The 22,282-nt window shown below is 46.6% G+C and overlaps 1 protein-coding gene across 1 annotated transcript in view; it reads left to right on the top strand.

The window, feature by feature from the left end:
* IGDCC4 (immunoglobulin superfamily DCC subclass member 4) overlaps nucleotides 1–22,282 on the top strand; it is an 83,424-nt gene that overhangs the window by 12,580 nt on the left and 48,562 nt on the right. The window contains exon 2 of the mRNA XM_041418788.1: nucleotides 17,428–17,757. Within this exon, the coding sequence (XP_041274722.1) occupies nucleotides 17,428–17,757 (330 nt within the window). The remainder of the gene's footprint in view (nucleotides 1–17,427; nucleotides 17,758–22,282) is intronic.

Raw genomic sequence — 22,282 nt, 5'->3', positions numbered from 1 at the left:
GACCACTGAGTGCTGTGTAAAATGAGTGTGCAAAGTCAAGTAATCCTTGTACATCTTGAGTATTGCTTTCCCTTTCTGTGGTTCCAGATAGCAGCTGGGAGAAAGTTGGTTTGGAAAACAAAGCTGTTAGGAACTGTTTGTTTAGACACAAGGCAAAATGAAAGTGAAAAACATAATCTGTCTGTCCCCCTCCGCCTCCCACCTTCTTTTTGTTTAAAATGTCCACATGCTATTTACTTTCAATAAACAAAAGATGTTTCTTATAAGCTGGTGTTTACTAGTAGGGGTATGTGATTTATTAGAAAACAGAAATCCCTGCTCATGCCTATGTTTTCAAATTGGAGCAAGAGTTCATAATTTTATAGACCTTTTAAGAACAGATTTTCTAAAGCAAACAGTGAGGAACTGTTAAATTATAGCCACGTAAAACAACAGTGTAATAGTGTGATTGCTCAGTAGTAATGGCTTTATTATTCTGTAACAAATAGGAGTGGTTTGGGCTGCTGGGAGATAACCTGACTTTTCTGAGATAGCTTTGGAGCTGATTCAGAGGAGAAGCCCATTTTAGATTTTTCTGTTCCTCATGTTAAGGAGATATGGAGTACATGGGTATTCCCTTACCCCAGCTTTTTTCCAAGATCAGGGAAGGTGCAGATTCCAGAGAAACAATTCAGAGTTTCTCTCTAGAGCCTGAGAGCCACTGGAGTCTCACATTGTCCCTCTGAGTTAGACAGGGTGTTACTCCACCAGCATTTGCTGGTGGTGTCTTTGTAACTTGTTTTTTCTTTAGAGGGAGTGGGAGAGCGATACATTCTCCCCAGAACCTTGGATGATGGGGGCTGTGTCCGGGCCTCTCCTCAGCCCTGTGTGAGGTCACAAGCCAAGCAGGACTCCCAGGCAGTGCGGTGTTCAGGCCAGGGCTTTGGGAATGAGCTGTGGGTGCTGCTGAATTCTTCAAACCCCTGGGAATGAGCAGAAATGTCCTTGCAGTGCCTGCCAGTGTCATGTCTGGATCCTGTTTGTACCTCAGCTACTCCTTGCTTCTCACATGAAGCTTGAGCAAGTTGGGGTGCCGGATGCCTGGCCTTGCCTCTCCTCCATGTGTCTGTCACCTCTGGATGTTGATGGTGCTGCAGATGGCTGTTGGAGGATGGTCTGTGCTCCCTCGTGCAGCTCTGCCAGCTGCAGCTCTGTCAGTCACCGTCACTGCAGGTACTGAGTGCGAGGCACGAGAGGCTGGGTGGTCTCAGCTGGAGCTCCTGCTCTCTCCAGCCTCGCAGTTCCCTTGTGTGTGAGGATGCCTGCCTGGAGCCTGGGTGGGATCCCTGACAGATGCACGCGTGGTGCCCTGGCCCTCCTCCAGCTCCCAGTCATTGCAGTGACCTCTGCTGAGACACGTGTGTTGAAAGGGACACATCTCCTGTGTTTATTCCTTTCTTTCTCCTGATTCTCAACTTTTGCCTGGTAGATTAGGCTTATTTCTGGCTGCTCTACACATGTGCCTGCTGGAAAACCTTGTAACAGCTTTCTTGGGCTCTTGGAAGAAATTATCTGTGCAAAGAGAGCCATGGCTTGTAATGAAATAGCTTTACAGTGACATAGTTTTAGTGCTGCAGTGTGTCTGTGCTGGTTTTCAGGTTATTCCTGGGCTAAAAATATGGCTCATTAAGACTTCTATAACAGGATGCAACCATATTTTAAAGATATTCGTGTGTGCTATTACATAGTGATTTAACTGATACTGCATTTGGAGGCCTACTTTGTAGGATCTTTTATTTGAAGTGGAAATGAGGAAAGAATTAAGTGTGTGTGTTTCTGATGAGGAGGATGTGGCGCTGGCACGGAAGGCTGGGGGGGCTTGGGAGCTGCACTGGTGCTGACTGATCAAAGCCCCTGGACCAGCTACTTCCATTTCTGGTCTTCCCTGCCCCCAGACAACAAGACAGTCAGAACTGCATGGAAAAGAGTTTTACCACCTATTTCATTTGAAGCTGGATGCACTTGAGATGTGTTGAACAAATGGACAGTAGCCTTCCTTTTCCCTGGGGACAGCTTTTACATGGATGGGAAGCTACAGATGGGGCCCAAGGCAGAAATGCAAATAGGCAGGGCTGTGATAGGAAGCATTTGGCAGCATCGCAGGCTTAAAAGCTTCGTCCCCACGGCTTCTTGATCCTGCTTTCTCAGTTGTGCTGACACAGCTGGTTGTGGGCTGTACTGTGAACTGTGTGAGTGGAGCTTTGACCTCAAAACTGTGGGATTAGGGCCTTTGCTGCTGGCACCGTGAAGCTGGCCCAGCCCGGGCCATCCCAGAGCTGCTGTTGAGAAGCTCTCAGGGATGTACTCACTGTGGTTACAGCTTTGCAGAGAAGAGCAGCAGCGAGTACAAACAGCTAATTAGTTTTTATAACCCTCTTTTGTTTGCTTTTGAAGACACGAGTCCTTCGTTTGCTTGCCTGGCTCCCGTTCCCTGTGGTGACAGTGTCAGCGCGGGTGTGTGAAGCTCAGGTTACGCGGGGAGAGTTCAGACAGGTTTGGTTTCAGTACAGATCTTGTCCCTGAGCTGTTCTAGCCCTTTCGTGACAGGAGGCAATCGGTGTCAGAACAGGTTTGCCCCTGAGACTGTGAAAAAAAAATTGGTTTGAGGGACAGATCTCTCCCAGTAATGAGTTCAGTGGTGGGCTGTTTTTTGTAGATGTAAAGGTCAGATCTGTTGCCTGGGTTATATAGAAAGGTTTTGTTCTGGAACAGCCTGCTCCTGATGAACTCCCATCTCTGTTGAGCTGCCAGGCACTGCTCTAAACAGTGTTTTTCCTACATTTTCCTCATCAGTGAATGTTGGAGAGGTCACTTTTTCCTAAATATTCCGTTGTTGGGTGTTGAAGAATTTACTTTTTAGGTATGCTCATTTAAGGTTTTGAAGTTTTGAGTTCATATCAGCAGCTTGGACAGCTTTAAACCCCCCTGGTTTTGAGCCTGCCCTACTTGGAGTTTGGTTTTAATCACAAGTTTTAACAAATTGAGCCTATTGAAAATATTCTCAGTGAAACACCCTCTTTTTTTTCTAAGAAGCCGTTAGCTGTCTTCGAGAGACAATATTTTAATTGAAGCCATGATAAAAGCAGAGCGGCAGTGGTTGTTGTAAAGCTTAATTTATTAAACAGCCTTGTTTTTAATGCAAAAAAAATCTGTAAAGAAAAAAAAAGCTATGCGCTTTAAAACTGTCAAAATAAAACCTACAACTTTGAAGTCTTAAAATACTTTGGGAAATGCTGAATGTTTTTGACTGGTTATATGGAACAGCTGAACTGACTTAACTGGAACAAAATTAGAGGAACAAAGAGGTTTTGTTTCCAGAATGTATTCTTTGCCCTTTGACAGCGCTGTCTGGCTCACACTCGAGTTAGATACACGGAGCAGGTCACTGTCAGCTTCACCCCCCCTCTTTGGTTAGACTTTCCACACAGGCAACCTCACTGGAACAACAATAATATGCTTACAAAAGAGCAAAAATTACAGGAAGATTCAGGGGCAAGTGCAGAATCTGAACCTGCCATAACTGTTAGGTTGTTTTTTTGAAGGAGCCTGAGTCTCATATTGATGGTGCCACATGTCGGTGCTGAGTTTGGGGCTACCTTGGGCTAGCAGGGCTTTTCCTGGCTGGTGACTGATGTTGCATGCCACACAACTGGACCTTCTCAGCATGGTCTTGAAGTAAGAGACTTGTTTTCCATGGAAGGTGCTCTGAAAATCTCCCAGTGAACTCTTGCCGTGTACCCAACAGCTTTCATCACCAAAAGGGTGAGAAGCTGCCTGTGCACAGGGGTATCCCTGGCTTGGTACTGGCACTCTGGCTCTGGGAGGTGCTCATGTGCCCTGTTCTTCTGCCTTCCAGGCTATTTGTCTGAAAACAGCCTCTCTGAAAAGTCTGTCCTCTGTCAGGGAAGAGCAGACAGCAGGACAAGATGAGCAGCTGAGAAACAGGGCTCTTGTTTCCATGTAAATGTCCTTTAAAGAACAAAAGAGGGGAAGAAGAGTGTTCAGAGGTGGGGTCTGCCAGCAGAAAGGCTTCAGAGTTGTTTTCCATGAGTAGCATCAAGTCCATGTGAATGTAATTTTTACACTGTTGTTGCTGTGGGTCTCATGGGTGAGTCACAGATGCTGCTTTTGTTTTGGACTTCTGGAGGGCTAAATCCTCCTCTCTGTGGGAATTTTGCTGCTGAATTCACTACCAGAAAATTAGGGCTTTTAGGATCTGCTGCTGAAATGAGTTACCTGTTGTTCCTGAATCTCAGCTTATACAGGAGGTAGGATGCAAATGAACACAAGGGGTGCCTTGTGTGCCCCTGGGTGTACCACTGTACCTGGCTCTGAGGATGCTGAGGGCACGTTTCACTGACTGTAGGACTGCCCTGTGGTTTCTTTCCCAGTGCATGGCAGAGTGCTTACTTCCCTTTCCATGGCACTGAGCATGCTGGGAAGGTGTCAGAGGGTGGGAAGCCCTCCGTGCCAGCTAAGACCATTAGGAAAACAGTGTTGTGAGCAGCAGCCTCAGCCTTGCTGGAGCTGACTTTGAAGGTCTTGGGGAGGAATTGGGACTGGAGATAGAGACAGCCCCGTGATGTGCTTGAATTGATGTGTCAGTGGCAGAGAGCTCTTGGGGAGACTTGCTGCCATTCACTGCAGCAGGAGCTGGGGTGATTTAAGACTTGGCTGCTCAGAGCTCCCTGTAGTAGAGGGAACCACATTGATAACAAAGGCAACAGGAGTAAATGTTCATCTGCCTCTTCCATCACTGCCCCCAGCAAGGCAAAAACCTCCCTTTATCAGCATTCATGTCCTTTTTAGCTACAGATATCGAGTTGAGTTGCAAGCCAGTTCAATGCTGGAGCAGATGCACACTGAATTTAGTAGCTTTCTTAGAAATAAGTATCAGCAAGGTGTCAGAGAGGTTAGGCTCATTATGAGATCTCATTAATTCTGTGAAATACCCTGTAGAGAATATATTAATATTCTTATTCTGTTGACATATATTAACATATATAATAGTTGTATAATTGTTACTAATAATTATGATAATAATAAGCTTCTTCTGGTAGACAAGTCAAAATGGATATTCAGAAGTCCCTGTAGGTACTTCTAACCCACAGTTCATGGACAGAGATGCTGATACCTACAGTGTGGTGAGAAGTGGCAGTTCCTCTACCTGCTGCTGCGTGGGAGTAATGTGAGCCTGGAGGCCAGATTTACAGATACAGTTGCTGTCTGTGCTGCTTGGTGGGGTCAGACAGTTTGGGTTGGGAAGCTCCTATGCTCTTGACTGGACATTACCATTCCCTGCCCTGGCATTTCCCTATCCCCGTTCAGCAGAAGCACCTGAATTTGATGTGCCTGCTCTTGTGCCATTGCAGTGGTGCAAAAGTAAAAGTCACCTTCAGCCTAAAACATTGGTTTGCAGAAGCCCATTTTGCTTTGCCCTGCAAAGAGACCACTGTCAGTGACAGTCTCATCCAGGGGTCTCCTTTCTTACAAACTCCAGGCTTTTCAGATCGCTGCCCTAGATGAGATAAAGGTTTTGGTTGTGTGTGTTATGTGTGCATAGTTGCCACCCTACTAGGCCAAATCTTGCCATTAGTTCTAACAGAAAACCAGTGGGTGGCCTGATTTTTAAATCATTAAAAGAACTCAAAGACACATGGATCTTGAAAGGTTCTGGGTTAAAATGTGTTCTTCTGTTTTCTTAAATACAAGACCTGCTAACAAGCACATGGAGACCCACAGCGGTTACAATTCAAAGCTTGGTTCAAAGGGTAAAGCTCTTCTTGATTTATTGGAGAACATTACTCTGGGCATATCTGAAAGCCAGATACAGGGTGACAAACCAGCAGGATTATGGCAAAGCAGTAATATTCAGGATTGTCCAAAGAAAGATTAACTTTTCCAGCCAGCTTTTACTGATGCAAATTGCCACCCGCTGTGTTGCAATAAAGAGCAGAAATAACTAAATATGAAATGCTGACTCGTAAAGGGGAGTCATCTAAAGTGCTTTGTGTTGCAAGATTTCATGAAAATGGTTTTGAAATGTTCTGCTGCATTTACCTTACAGAGAGGCAGTTGTGCCAGCTGGCAGGTGCTCTCAGCAGTGCATCATCCTGGAGCTGTTCAGGGTGGAGCCTGAGCGCTGGAACATCCCGTCCAGCTCGCAGGGGTGAAAACAGGATTGCTCCCACTACTGCCTTTTTGCTTTTTTCTTTTCTCTCTCTTTTTTTTTTTTTTTAAATAAATAAATGTTAAAAGGTTTTGTCCAGTGCAGGTATAAAAGTCTCCAGCTTGGTTTCAGTCTCTTTTTTCTGGGCAACAGTTCCAAATCACTCCCTTCCCTGGCAGGGGGATAGCTCTCTAAAGTACATCTTAGGGTTCCTGGTCTTTAAGATCAGTGCAAGTTGTCTTCAGTGAAGGTCTCTTTCATTAAGTTCATATTATACAATATAAAGGGCATTTTTCTTCCTAGTGTGACCCCATTGCTCTGTGTTGTAGGTAGCTTGCATCCTGGTGCCCAGTGTTACAGTTCCTGTTTCCTTTTTGAATTGCTCTTTCTGCTGGTCCCATTGTTAATCCTTACCTGCTCTGGGTTTTTGTGGTATGTTGCATTTTTTTTTTCTTTTTTTTTTTTTTTTTTTTTTTTTCAGTAGCCTGCATTAAAGTTCTTTAAAGTGTTCTTTAGAGCAGACATCTTGGGCTTGATTTTTTTTTGGTGTGTGTTTGTAAAGCATCCAGTACAGTTTTGCAAGCCCATCCCAAGCTAAACACTTACAGCCTATAGACCTTGTCCTGCTAAAGCTTAGAGGTTATGATTTCCCTGAGTTCTAGCAAGACTCTGCTGGGCTGGGTCCAAAAGGTGAATTCAGACACCACCCTGCTTCTCTAGAACTTTGTTTCCAGCTTCAGTCCTTGTGTTCTCTCCCCTCAGTCTAATTAAACCCTGCTGTAACAAATGCTGTGAAGCCAGCTGCCATGCTTTGGCAGGTAGCAAGCACAGGGCAGCAAAACCTCCAGCTAATCCATCCATGCTATGAAGTCATAAGAATCTTGTTAATTTTTAAAAAGCCCTTGATGCCCACTAATCCAAATCAATTTTAATTTCTTTCATAAAGTCATGCTTCCATTTAAGCTTCAGCTAAGAATTACAGCTAATTTGTTCGATTTTATAACAGTATAATTGAAAAAGTGATTTTAATGTCCTGGCAACCATATTCCCTTTCTTTGCTTGTTAATGAAAGAATCCATTAAAGTTAAATGATTTGGGCACAGATTCAAGTTGAATCGCCTGAATATTCTAGGGGAGTGTTTCTGACCATCTGCTGCTCTGTCATTGGCGTTTGTGTTGTAAATGGGACCGAGAGAAGGACTTCACAGGTCTTGTTCAAACCATTAAGCGTAAAATATCATTTTAATTTTCTGATCTCAGTGTAAATAGTGGAAATACTCAGGAGAGTTGGGACTGCTCTGATCTGTGGGATCCTGCGCTCATAAATATCGCTGTTGAGCAGGGCTCCCACGTCCTTTCCAGGGCATCTCGTGGCTGTTTGTATTGATTACAGTACATCGTTCAGCAGCAGGTTGTAAGTTCCTTTTAATGACAGGCAAGACAACTGGAAGTGGAGCCTGTGAAGGGGAGAGCACACGTGATGGAGAAGTGTTTTTCCCGCTGCCTGGAGTCACACTCGCCGTTTCCGTCTGGCTGCGATTGGAGCCGTGCGTCCTGGGGAGGGCTGGTGAGCGTGAACAGACACAACTAATAAATTACAGCAGCTGCTGCCACTCCTGCCTCTGCAGAGAGCCAGGGTGGGCGAGTTGGGGCTCTGGGGCCGAGCTGGCACTCCAAGCACAAGCCTTGTCCAGCCAAGCTGGGGCAGAGTCAAAGGGCTTCTGTCCTTTCTCTGTAACATACTCTTCCTCTTTCCTTTGCTGCTGAGCTTTCCTGCTGTCCTTGGTGACATGCAACACACCTGACATGCTGGGAAGCAAGATGAACAGTGAACCAGGCCATGAAATTCAATGGAGATGCCCCTGACTCTCACTGGAGGTGAATGAGTCTTTGGGTGCACCATTAAAGCTGGAAGTGTGCATGTCTTGCAATGTGAAAAAAAAAAGGCAATAAGATTACAGGTGGTATGTTTATTTTGAAATTGTGAAGTATAGCCCAAGTTTCTGGCGGTCTTTAAAATGAGGGAGAAGCAGGGTGGGCTCTGTCTGCTTGCTCCACAGCTATACACTGCATTTTGTGTGTAAAATTTTGAGTTACAAAGGCTAAAGAATTGTCTGGTAGAGAGGACAGGCTGTATTAGCTGGGAAGTTTGGCTGCTGGATTCGGACTTGGAGTGGGGACACTGTTTCATTCCTCTTCAACTTTTCCCAAGATTTAGCATTGGGTATGCTGCCTTTTTTTTTTTTTTAAATACTGTCAGGTGGTGAGAACTTGACTGATAAAATATTCACTGTTGCAACTGAACATTTTTCAATTTAATGTATTTATATTTGTATCTTTGGAATATGCAAAGCCATTAACCCGGGGGAAAGAGCTACAAAACATTCTTAAACTCTAGCCCACAGGTGAAGGATTTTTTGTATTTATTTGGCAATATTAGTTTCTGGTTAAGTGACTGTTCCCAAGAGGGATGATACTGAAGCTTGTATCATACTGCATTCTTTTAGCTTTCTCAGGCATGAAGACATGAAAGTGTATCCTAAAAGTATGCTAAATTGAAACAGTTGAAGTATAAAAATAGGTAATGTTGTAACAGGAGATCTTCTTTCAGACTCCTCTGTGTCCTTTGCAGATAAAGTGTGTGTGTGATGAAGTAAAATCAGGAATTTGTGCATCACGCAAAAGCAAAATAACTGGGTTTCCTTTCCAACATAAGTGAAAAGTGCAGGAAGTCATTATGTGTTTAAACGGGTGTCGGTGAGATCATGCAAATCCAAGGCAGTTGTTTTAGTCTACAAATCTCAGGCTTATTCAGCCTGGACCCTCAGCAGCACAATTACAGTCACTGCAGCAAATGGGCCTTCTGATGTTAACACCAGCAGATAACAAAAATAGCATTTAATAACTTTCATTAGAGTTAGTGTTTCTAGGGCTTTGGGGCTTTGCTCTTTCAAATCATTTACATAATTTGCAGGTACAAGCTGCTGTGCCAGACTGTCCATCTGATTCTCTCTCTGATCAGAGCATATTAATGCACTTGTTTGATGGTCTGTTACCAATAATTACCTTGAATTGCATTAGGAGCATTTCCAGCATTGCAGCTGGTCTGTATTTTTCACTAAGTGTATTTCAGGGCCCAATTACAGGACTGTGATGTGTTATTGTTCCAGTGTGCTTGTTCAAGCTTGTAATTTCAATGTGCCTCCACACTGTAAATCTCTGAATGCAAACCCAGGGCTCTGTCCTGAGTTCCTCATGCATCCCGTGCTTGCAGCAGCTTCTGCACGGATCGTCTCAGCATTCCTCACTGGCTTTTTAAGAGGGGAAAAATGAGGGCCAGGAGATGGATATTGCCTTTGAGATGTTTGTCGAGCGAAGCCTGAGGTTTGGTGCTCTGTGTTGTGGGTGTGGAGTGGCTGGGAAAGGCACAGCTCAGTCCTCCCTGGATCAGGCAGTGTGGGACTGTGAAGAGGCTTTCAGGGATTTTAGTGTTTCAGTCACTTCGGCACCTCGAGCATCCTTCAGTGCAAGGGAGGCTCACATTTGTATTGCTCTACATGGGGCACCTCTCCCTGTTCCACTGTGAGACACCTTGGGGAGAATACCTGAAAAAGGCTGAGTTGAGCAAATCTGGATTTTGAAATTGTGGGCTTCCTTTGCCTTCAGAAACCTTTCTGGGGTCAGAGGGGAGAAATGCGAACGCTTAACCTTTGTGAAAGTCAAGCACTTTGCTGTTATAATTGCCATTGACAATTCAACACAATGAATAAATTATTACTGCTATTGATTTGTTTCATCTTTCTGGACCACTTGTTACAGGGGATACATCAGAATAACACACGTCTCAATGAGAAGGAACTCAGTCTTGAGAGCTGGTGTGGTATTTGTTCCTATCTGTTAGGCATCATCTGTAGACAGATATTTGTGCAAATCTGATGCTTCTGTGGAAGCAGGAGAGCACTTAGTCCTTTCTAGAAATCAGCTGGCATTTTACTAGGTTGGAGTTTCCAGGGCTGTGTGGGTTGGTGGCTTTCGTGGTCTTGGGTGGCTGAAATGAACAGCTTCAGTTGACTTCAGTGTTAGGAGCATCTTCAAAAATACTTCCATGGAGACCTTTTCAGCTGTTCTATTTCTTTGGTGTTTCTTTGGTGTATGTTGCATTTATACACAAAGGTATTTACTTCCCCATGAGAAAAAAATTAATTCAATCCCAGCCCAAGCCAGCACATCTGTTTACTGTAATTACAGCTTTAGATGATATCGTTCTTTCTGGGTATGACCCATAAACAGCATTGCATGTGTTTTAGATGTTTCTTTCATGCCATCCCTTCTGCTCTTTTGTTTTGAACTGGGGATTTGAACAGGACAAAGGCCAGAGGCTCATGCCCAGCATTGGGGGGAGCTGCATGCTCCAACTTTTCCTGACAGTGCTTATTCAGGGTCCGGATATGTGCCAGGACTTGAGGGCCACCAATGTACACACATGCCCAAGCTGGGGAGTGACCAGGACGCTGTACATACACCATGGCTGCAGCTGGATGTGTGCAGGGTGTGAGGGGATTGCTCTTGGCATGGCCTCCTACCCAGCCCCTTGATGTGGGGACAATGTGACACTCTCCACATGCCACCTCTTGCTGCCTGCAGTGCCGGGCTGGCACCCAGCTGCTCATGAAAGGCTGGGATCAGCTTAGTGACAGGGGATGATCTGAGAGTCCCTTGCTGCCAGCTGGATAAATCCTCCTGCAGCAGTGGGAGATGCTGCATTATTAAATAAACCATCCAGGTTGCTTATATGCAGAATTAGGATAAGGTTGGCTTCCCACTGGTGAGCACTGCTCAGCACTGGAACTGCTCTGCTGTGCCTGGATATCAAGTGTTAATAAAATGGTCTTTTCAGCAGCTCTGGAGATTAGTTTTAGGAGCCTTCTGTTCCAGAGAGGCTTAATGGGTGTTGAAGGTGTAACTTTCTTATTCCTGTTGCTATTACAAGGTGGAAAGTTCCAGTAACATCTGGTAACTAAGTAGGGAATGTAGGGATCTTGACCCTTCTGTCTCACAGGCCTCCTTACAGTTTAGTGGAAGAATGTTTTCTATTTTATTGGGCCGTGGGGAGGTTGAACAAGTGATGCACAAGGGGATTTTGGTGTCCAGCTCCTCTTTCAGCCTCCCATTCTGTAGAGATCATGGGAGTGGGGTGCTCCAAGCCCAGAGCTCCTCCGGTTCTGCTTTCAGTGCCGGTGTTGCCGAGCACCCAGCATGCAGACTGTCGGAGACCTTAGTCCAGATTTCTTTCTGGGTCACCACTTGCCAAGTGCAATTGCCCTAAAAACAGACTGAGACCAAGCTATTGACTTGTAATTGTCAATGCATAAAGTTTCCAAGAAGAAAGAGAGCTTTGTGTGTCTTTAATGGGGACACACTGAAGTATAGTCACTCTTTGAATTAGACAATGGGAACGTAAAGATTTTCTTCAGCTCCTAAGAGCCTCTCAAGAGCATCGGCAGAAGGTTACATTAAGCAGAACAATGGCACAGTAGTTGGCTTGCTGAGGGGTAGGAAAACCCTTTGGAAGGAGTAACTTCACTTTTCTTCAGTGCTGTTCACTCCCAATTAAATAAGATTAATTGTGCTGTTGAGTTCCACGAGTTCAACATCCAAAATAAATACATAAATTAAGGCAGCGACAGTGCAGAGGCTCAAATGCAGTTTGAATTCCTGCCACCTCCTGTGGGATGTGGAGGGGAGAGAGGAGCCCTTTCCTCTTACTGCCTGATATCCCACAGAACACACACGACGACCGAGCGCTCTGCTCTCCTTGCCTGAGCCACTTTCTTGCTCCTGGGAAGGTTTTCTTTGGCTGGATCTCTGCAAGGTGCACAAGCCAGTTTCAAAGTGCCAGATGTGTGTGGAATAGGAAACATGCTGGCCAGGCTCCAGGCTGTGGGACCTGCAGCACAACAGCAGCTCCCCAGGAAAATCTCCGGCTGCCAAGAACTAGAAGTGATGTCAGCTCTGGAAGTGTGTCAGATTAGAAACCCTTGTACTTTGCTCTCTGTGAAGTATTAATCTCCCAAGGCCTGTGCCGTAATGGGTCCTGTCTGGCTTGGCTCAGCTCTCTTTGTTTTGGGCTGGGAGTGTTGGAGGGGTTTCGCAGGAAGGCACTGGAGGCTGTCAGTGGTTTGGCTGCTTTGGGCTGGGTGTCCTTGAGCTGCTCCCACGGCCTTACTCAGCTATGCTAAGGATGGGCCTCCCCTGCCTTGAAGTGAATGTCTGAGCCTTGGAATTGTTGAGTGGGCTGGGGTTTGTAGGAGTGGTTGTGCCTTGGGATCTTGTGTGTGCCTAAATGTCTTTGGCTTTCCCCAGCTGAATGAGTTTCTTGAAGAGAAGGTAGAATTGATGGAGATGTGCTTACGGGCCTTACTCAGGGGTTGTGGGTCAGGTGATTTCAGCTGTGCTAGAAAAGGAACACAGATATGCCAGTGCACTAAATCCCTTTTGGTTTATGCCTGAATGTTTTGTTTTCACAGTAATTACTAAACCACGACTCGTTCTCCTCTGCACAAAGCCATTTGTCTCCTGTTGAACAGTAACCTTTTATTTGCTTGTGCTGTGTAGCAGAGCTCAAGGACATATTTACTAACGATAGCCAAAATTTCACCAGAACAAGCTTCTCCCTTGTCTAGGTTTTTCCACCTTGATTAAAGTGGTTAAACCTCAGGGAAGGGAAGGGAAATAGCCTTATGTGCAAGGATACAAGTGGGGATTTGTGCTGTTCTTAGTCGTGAAGTGAAAGCTCCCAACTCCATGGGTTTGGAGTACTGCATGTCCTGGATGTAAAACCACTGCTGTGAGGGTCTCACCTCTGTCCAAGTAATTGCTTTGTCAGCAATCTGTCAGACCTTGCTGTGTTGCTCGCTTACACTTCACCTGCTTAGTTATAGATTTGAAATTAAAACCCAACAGAATCCATTCTTTTTCCCCTTTACTCAGTGGTACATTGGGCTATTCCTGCCTCCCTTTGATGTTGGGGAGAGGAAATAATAGGAGTGGGGTTTGGCTGGACGCTGAGATGTGCGACTGGGGAAGGGTTGTTGGCCGGTTTAATGTGGATTTTCAGATGCCTGCCTTGGATCTGAACTCAGGCTGGCAGGGGCTGTGCTCCCATGGAGGGCAGAGGACAGCTTTGTGCCTTGAAGATTTGATGACCTTTGTTCATTTGAAACACCCTGGTTTTTTATGCCACTCAACAGGAGACTTTTTAATTTACTTCACTGGGCCTGGATGCCGGAGGTGGATGGATGGCTGATGGAAGTGAGGAAATAGATGGGAGAAAAAGAACATTTTCTCCTGGGCTGTTTTTATGCACAATATAGCCTAGGGGTTAGTAACACAGGGGAGAATGAAAAAACCCTGCAGAGCCTGGGTCAGAAAATATAATTTTCATGGGAACAAAATGCTTTTAACTTGCTACATCAAAGTCCCTCCATTCCAGAGCATTCTCTGTGTTTGAATACATCTGCATTCCCCCAGAACTCTGCATGTGAATGCACAAGTATGTCATATGCATCTACATGTGAGTGTGTACTTGCATATACATTTATGAGAAAGCCATTACTGCCCACCTTGGAATAGCTCAGCAGCTGAAACTACTTCCAGCAGGAGTCAAAAGCAAAAAGCTGTTCAGCTCCAAAGCACAGGTCTGTAGCTGGAACACCTGCCTAGGACTGATGTGTAAAAAGCCCTTCTGGCTCCTATCTTGGAAGCTCACCTTGACTTCATTCATTACAGCATCACTTCTGGCAGGTAAGAGGGTGGAGGTGAGCAGGAGGCTGCATGAGCACGTGGCTCTGTGCTTAACCAGGGTCCTATCCATTTCTGTCACTACAGGATGAAGAATGGAGGTTAGAAATAGTCAGCAGCTTCTGTAAGCACTTAACATTCCTGATTTCATTTGTCTTTGATCTCACTTGGACTAATTTTACTCTCTTCTGATCCCTTCCCTTGAAGGGGCTTTTATCTCATTGTCAGGCTTGCTAATTTAGTGCGGTGTTTTGAACCAGACCTCCTCCTATGTTTCCAGAGCCTGGAAGGTATTTTTTCCTTAATCAGGGAGTGTTTATGCATTTCTTTGAACATCTCGGGACAAAAGTCATACTGGGGCTTTTTGCAATGCCAGATCTGCACTCTGGACCCTGCTGCTCAACCTCTGTATGTGCAAATGGCTTGTCACCAAAAACTTGCAGTATTTTGGGGCCAAAAGGGCAGGAAGGAGGGCTGGATGATTTGGGACAGGTCAGAGCAGTCTGGTGTTGGGTGGGAACTTCATTTGCTCAGCTGGAGGCCTTCCCAGCAGGCTGCGTAAATAATAAACAAGGAGGGGTGGTCACACATGTTTGACCAACCAAGCAGAAGCTTGGATCCTGATAGATTTTTGACTTTGGGGAAAAGAACTGGGTAATTTGGGGATATAGAAACATCACCACATGTTTTTGAAAAGCAAATACTTAATTTTTCTGGGATGGAAAGTATGTTCTGTTCTTACTCTGCTACAAGCAGGTTGAGTTGACTTTTTAAGGAGTCGAAGTTTGAGAGGCTGATAATTGCTTCTTACTGTGGGAAGCTGCACTGCAGATCCCTTCTCTATTCCTGGCTGTCCCCTTGCACTTCACCTTTGGAAGAGGAGGAGTATTTTCAGCAAAGTGCCATTCTAATTGCTGTCTGAAGAAACTAGAAAATAGGACAGATATACAGGCTGTTTTCCCAAGTGATGAACAGGAGCTTCTAAAGATGACTAATGTAAGAAAAGGCAAAGAATGAAGACTTTAACCAACAAAGTTTCAAGTCTTTTGGAATAAGCTCTGCATCATACAGCTCAGCCTTTGCCATAGCAGCCCTGCCTCCACAGAGGTGCTGTGTACACACAGGCTGCCTGAGCCCTGGTGACATGCTGCCAGCAGCAGCTGCTACAGGGACATCCCTTCGGAGAAGTGTCTGTGCCACTGCTCCTCCATGGATGAGGATTCTCAGGGATGGGGGTTCTCATGACAGCATGTGAGCCCTGAGCTCAGCTGAGTTTTCTCCAGCTGTTAACCCTCTCCTATGCTTGTCCATGTCACCTGCACAGCTCTTTGGTGCACTAAATTTCTCATTACTTGTACAGTTTTTTAGTAGCAGCTGTCTTGCATGGAAGGCTTCCAGAGGCAGTGTCTTTCCAGTACATCCAGGGCAGCCTTTCAGCTTCGTGTTCCCCTGGGAACCATCTATTATCCTGGGGAACCACTGAGTTCTGTAGCTTGTTGCAATCCTCAAAGGGCCAATCTGCCCTAGGAGACGTGAAAGGGCAGAATTCCCCTACAGGAGGGCACTTGGTGACATTTGCCTGACCTGGACCTGCTGGCTTACAAATCTATTACAAATCTGGGAATTCTATTGTGGTATGTACACACTGGAGCTCAGGGATGTCTGCTGCTTCTGCTTGTGCTTTCTCCATTCAGAGTCTGCGATAGCAGCATGGTGGAAGCATCCATGTGGGAAAACCCAAATCCAGAGACTTGCAGGTAGCTCTGTGGTGGCAGTGGCTGCCCCTTTGTCACGGAGTACAGTGCCTCGCTGTTGTGCTGACTGTGACACGGGCATCTCTGTATCCTGCTGGGATTACAGAGATTTGGGAGATTGCCCCCCGGATGTCCCAGTGAAGGTGACAGAGGAAGGTCTGTTCTGTCTCATAACAATGGCAATCAGCAGGCAGGGTTCTTGTGTGGCGTCCTCGTCACTGAAGGGACAGAGCTGGCCAGCACCAAGTTCTCAGTGGTTGTTGTAGAACCCAGCAGCAATGACAAACCTGACAAGTTCCCGTCCTCATGGCACCAAATTGGCCACACATGGGGACAGGGTTAGGCCCTTCCTTCCAGGGGCACCTGCGGTTTCCAGCACACGCCTTGAAATAATTCCATCTCCCTGCATATGTAATTTTGCGTGTCATTGCCCTTAATTGCATGCTTAACACACACACTCTTTTTAAAGTGCAGCCCTTTTATCAGCAGTAGGTAGTAGCAGGTTTAATAGGGTGTTTGAATTCCTATAAAATTAATCTGTAGCCTTCTGCGATAGGAGACGGGCAGGGAGCCATGTGGTTCATATCCAGTGTTGATAAACTTGTTATAGAGGCAGGAAACATTTCTGATTGGAGCAGTGACAAAATAATTTGGAGCAGAGCCATAAAAAGAGTGGATGGTGATGGTTTGAGCACAGCAGAGATTGAAATTGCTGGTGTGTGGAAGCAGCGCTGCCAGCTAACATTGACTTAGTGTCTCTGGAGAACTCTAACGGCAAATGCATTTTATTAATGGCAATATTCTTGTAGGAAATGCTGAGCATTGTTTCAGAGGTGGAGCCCCCTCCAGTACGTGGGTTTGGAAGTCGGCCAGACCAAGATCTGTTCAGCTGAGCTTGTTGCTGGTCACTGCTCTGGCTGCAGCAGGAAGGTTGCCTAAGGGCACGTGCTGGGTACTGTCTGCTAACAATTGGAGTATCCTTTTCTAGTGCAGAAAATGCATCCATCCCTTCTCACTCTGGATTCACCTATATGGGATAAAATGCTCAGAGACAGCAGGTCATGTTTTTAACTGTTCTTTTATTGTCTTTCCTTTGAAATGTGTTTCCCAGAACATGAACATCAGTGGGAGTTGCTGCTTTCCCAGCTGGACTTGAGCTGGACTGCCAGTAAGAGGGAGAGCTGCTCTAACTAGGTTGTGGTCATTGGCATTGGAGTGCCACACGGGGCTTGGATACTTTTCCTTGCACTTAATTGTCTCATTTATTAGCCTTGGAGGAGGCTCTGATGTGCAGGTGAGAGGGCAGCCTGCCACAGGCAGCCATGGAAGGTTGGGACTGTTACTGCATCTTTTGTGCTTGCTCTTACTTTTACCACCTCTTCACCTTCTTCCAGCTGCTTTCTGCTTGAATCCAGCATGGAAACAAATGTGGACAGCAGGGGTGGCTGCTGTGCCCATTGAGAATGGCAGAAATGGTGCAGGTTGTACAGCCATAGTAATGGGGGATGGAGGATGCAGTGCACAGGAGTCATGGACTGTGCTGGTCTCCCAACAGGGCTGAATTTCACCAGGTACCTCCAGCCATGGTTCCTTCACTGTGTAAAACTGGGATGTGATTAAATCAAGGAAAGTAACCCCCACTGCAACACTGTCTTTTCTTTGCAGGGAGGCTGTCAGAAGGGGATTCTCTGGAGCTGAGCTGTAGTGCTGGTCCTGCAAAGGTGATACTGGAGCCAAACCAAGTGGTGATTTTGGACTGTAACCTGACCCCTGTTGAGCAAGTGATCAATATCACATGGAAGAAGAATGGGTTTCCATTAGTGGAGCAAGAACATCTCCATGTGCTTCCAAATGGATCGCTCTTCATCTCATCCCAGGCTGTGGCAAAGGACAGTAAATATCCTGAGAGGGATGGTGCTGAGGGCAATTACTCCTGCGTGTCTCACACCTCCCTAGGGACTGTCACCAGTCAAACAGCTGCAGTCAGATTTTCAAGTAAGTGTTCTGGGTGTTTTGTTAATTTGCTTTCCTTCCCCTCCTGGTACTTACACAGAAATCTGCTTCCCCAGGAGCTTGAGATAAAATGTCTGAAATAAAATCATAATAATGATGTATAGATGAAACTGGGAATAGGCCACAAATAAGCAGTGGTGTCTTACTGTTATCCCACTGTTAACATCCTGTGTAACTCTCTGAGGTGAGTGCCATCAGCTATGAATTAAAAACAGGACCCTCCTCTCTCCAAAAGACAGTGCTTGTTTTTGCAGAGAACTTCAGAGCCTGGAGAGCAGCACCCTGTGCTTGGAGAGGTGGCTGTGGGAGGGTCTGGCTGTGGCAGCTTGTGGGGTGAATATCTCTCTGTATGGAAGAGATGAAAGGAAGGGTTCTTCAGGGCAGTTTTTGTTTGGATCGAGAAGGACACTCCAAGATCTGAACTGCTGAATCTCTGCGCAGAGTTCAAGAATAAAATTCCTTTCTGTTCAGGCTTGGCTCCTGGGGGCTATTTTAAGTGAGTGCAAATAAATTATTCCTTGACCTGCCAAATAGGTGAGGCTAGAAAATAACGCAAATACAATAACACTTCTCTCTAGTACAGTGACTTGTGTATGTTAAATGTAGCTAAAAACAGCTGCATAGGCACACCATGGGAGTTGTGGGGGGTGAAGGTGCAGAGATGATGTCCTGACACCCCCTTTACATTGGGATGTTTTTAGGCTCTGGTACCCCAGACAGGGCCATCCAGGTTTGGCCAAGTGAGTGTTTCAGTCTGTGAGCACTGTGCTGTAGAAACCAGAACTCTGGTGAAGCTTTGCCAGATGAGGGGAAAATCTTTGACTTTTGCAACATGTCCTCCTTTTCTGCCCAGAAAATGTTTAGCATGTGGTCGGGGATCCTGCACACAGGTATTGTTTGGGAGGAGCTGTCATTAGTCCAGATGGATTTATTTAGGTGCTCCTGCCTCAGTCCCAGACAGCCTGAGTTAGGATATATTTATTCCCTTTTAGGGGTGACTTATGTTGAAGTGTGTGCTCTGTCTCTTGCCCAGTGGCAATGGGCTGTGTCTCTTTTATGGTCCTAGGTTTATTGTTTGGTGTCTAACGAGTTAGAGCAGTGGAGACATCTCAAAATGGGGAGGCTGACTTAAATTGCCCTTCTCTCCTCCTGGATTTTTCCAGAGGAGCATAAATGGATGATGCCTCTCTCCATCCCCTTCTGTGTTTGTCCTAGAAATGGGAAATTTCAGGTGAACATTTTCCTTGTGTGTACTCGTATGTCTCCTTTTATTACCATGTGCACAGGAAAAATGCTGCTTCCGTGGCACACACATGCACCTGACATAACATATCCATTTCTGAGCAGGGAGCAGCGAGAGAATTGATTAATGAAACGCATCTCTCGCTTCGATTTGTTCCGAGGGTTGGGCAAAAGCACTTGCTCCATTAGCATTCAGCTGGAGCAAGTGGAGATTGTAAAGGCTTGGGTTTATTCATTTTTTTCCTCTGCCACTGAACACGGTCTATCCAAAGCTGGATGGAGTGGATGGCCTTATTCTTTGTGCAGATTGCCTTGGGGACTGCTAATCAGGACAGGGCAGTAGAAGAAAACCTGTTCAGCAGGTGGGATGTGTTATTCCTGCCATGAGCTTGTCCTTCTGACCTGCAGGCCCTTTCCTTCCCTGGAATGGGGTTCCCATGCAGGGCTGTGGCAGTGATGGCCATGGCATATGGGGAGGAGCAAGGCTCTGAGGGCTCCTGTGTGCCTGTTAAACAAGCAGCTGCCCAGGCTGATACATTTGGTTTGCAGGTTTTCCTGAGCTCCACGTGCTCCCATATGGAAATTATTGTAGTTGTGGGAAGGTGTAGCTTTCTACCTGTTAATAACTACATTGATGAAGATTTGTTAAAGCTTTTAATTTAGCTTAAACATTTTGTGCAAGGGAGGTTGTAGAAAATTACAGTAATTGTGACTGTCAGATGAAGACGTTTGCTGTGCCTGGAGGGAACAGGCCAGCATCGTGTGGCTGCTGGCAGGGAACACGGGGGAGGTTTGGAGTGTTCCTGCACCTGGAGGGACAGGCCACAGCAGGATCTCTCATCATCCTTTCTCCACATGGACACTGTGTCTTCTCTGTGGCGCCCTGCGTGTCAGGGATTTGAGAAATGGCAGACTAGGATTTGTTCTTACTTTAAGGATTTATTTTAGAGATTTTATCCTATTTATTTTGTGAATTAGGGGCATAGGTGAGTGAAGGCCAGGGACTGTAGGCAGAGCCACGCTGGGCAGAAGAACTTCATGTAGATGCATGCACAGGCTCTGGACCATCCATGACTTTAGATGTGGATTTAGATGCTGTTTTGGGTAGGTGGGGAGCTGGCTCCTGTGGAGAGCAGGAGCAATCCTGTGCTGCCATATGGCCCCGCAGACGAGCGCTGTGCTGGCTGTGCCTGCGCTGTGCCGGGGGGGGCCGTGGCAAATTGCTCCCACGACTTTCTTAGCGTGTTCCCCTTCCACCCCCGGCCTGTTCAGAGGTGACTCGTTCAGAGAGGGGTAGCTTGGGTGGTGTATGAGATCTGAATGGGAGCTGATGTTGCCCCCACCTTGGAAATATCTCCAGTAATTGTAGAAGGTACAAAGAGGACGAGCACACGGAGAGTCTGGGGGCAAAGCGCTGTGGGAGAGAGCAGCGAGCCCCTTTCAGAAGGCTGAATTCCTTGCATAGACTGCATTTTCTGCCTGGGGTGTAGTGTTGCTGGCTGGCAGCCTTTCCAAGCCCACAGCCTCCTGCACGGATCACGCTGCTGGGAGAGGGGGAGGGTGCTGTGTTTCACCATCCTGCAGTCACCCCCGGGCTCAGGCTAAAAGCCTTGGCACACACGGCTTGGCTCCAGCTGGGTTTAACATGTCAGTGGGGAGGGAGCTGCCTGCCCCACTCCTGGAGGTGCAGAGCCCCGTGCTTTGGCTGTCGCTGAGGGCAATTTGCTGTAATGCTCTTCACCTTCTCACCTGCAGTGGGTAATTTTTACTGAGTGGCCTATTAAGGTGTTCAGTGCAACGGGGCTGGGAGGTTTTGTGGCTCAGGATGGCTTTGCAAGCTAAACCTTAGCTGAGAAGTTGAAAATAATGTTGAGTATGTGTCGTCTTTGTTTGCCTTTCCCCCTCAAGCATCTCCTTTCGCTGCCTCCCTGTGGGAAGACCTCTCGCTTTGCAGCACTTCTGCAGCAGTAGAATTCTTCTGCCCAGAATTTGTTTGTGGGAGGAGCACAGCCCCTCCAAGGATCCTGTGGCCCCAGGGCGAGCAGTGTGTTGGAGCCTGTCCTGCACTTGCTGTGACCTGCACGCACGTCCGTGCAGCGTGTCCAAGTGACAGGACCTGCTCTCCAGTCCTCTCCTCCCTTGTCTGATTCTTCTTCCTCCCAGCAGCAGCTGTTGGCAGCACAGCTCTGAGTCGCACTAGAGGTGCTGTACGTGTCCTGCCTTATCATTCCACCCTGGTGCTCCTGAGGATGAGAGAGGAGGAACACAAGGGATCACAGCATGCTGTGGTGTTGGCCCCAAGCTGGTGCAGATGTTTGTGGAGCAATGATGAGCCCAGCCAGCAAGTCTGTCTCTGCCTGACCCTTTCAGGGCTGACAGCCAGGGGTCTTGCTCAGTTCTGCATCAAAGGAACTTTTTCACTTCTCTTGCTTTGATTTGGTGTTACTTTCTGTACTCAAAAGATCCCAGTTGAAGTTCCCAGTCTCCTCCTTCACGGAGGACTCTGCAGGCTGCTTCTTTCAGAGCTTGCAGGGGTGAATTTTTCCAGGCCATCCCTGTCTGCACCATCCCTAACCTCGTGCTGTGAAAGGAATATGATGGAGCTGCTCAGCCTCTGAAGCCCACCACACTCTGAAGAGCTCTGACACAATTTGCTGGGCATTGCCATGGTAGAACCCCCAGCCTCCATGGAGCTTTCAGCCTGCCATGGCTTTGCCAGGAGCTGTGACAACCCTTGGGAAGCATGGCTGTTCCTGTGTGCTCCAAGCAAGAGGGACACCATGCTTCCTAATCAGGGTCACTCTTTGGTCACATTCCTCCACATCCTAGTGAGGTTCTGTCAGGAGTGCTTTTCTTGGCTTTTGAAGAGCCACTCACAGTGGGCAGATAGGGCTGGGTGGAGGTGAAGGGCAGGATTTGGTTCTGAACCGGGAATTTAAAGCTTGCAGGACCAGGTCTAGCAGGTGATAGCCAGGAATAACCAGGGCAAGTTATTGCCTGGTAAGCTAGGGAGCCCAGGAGGCTCTGTCACCTTTTGTACACCAAGATGATGTCAGTTAATAATGAACAGCAGAAAGACTGGTGACACTGCATGAGATGGAGGAAACAGAAATGCTAAAAAATTTAACTTTTTAGGATTCCTGCCTCCTATCATGATCTTCCTGAGTACATGGCCCTCCAGAGCCTGCCAACATATTCTCATTGACACCTGTAGGATGAGAAGAGAATAATGGAAAAGAGGATTAAGGGTATCTGCTGTCAGGAG

This window comes from Onychostruthus taczanowskii, unplaced genomic scaffold, assembly GCF_017590055.1.
Source record: "Onychostruthus taczanowskii isolate IOZ18803 unplaced genomic scaffold, ASM1759005v1 scaffold6, whole genome shotgun sequence".
NCBI classification, from domain to species: domain Eukaryota; kingdom Metazoa; phylum Chordata; class Aves; order Passeriformes; family Passeridae; genus Onychostruthus; species Onychostruthus taczanowskii.
The sequence above is the reverse complement of the archived record's forward strand: the minus strand, read 5'-3'. Positions and strand labels throughout refer to the sequence as shown.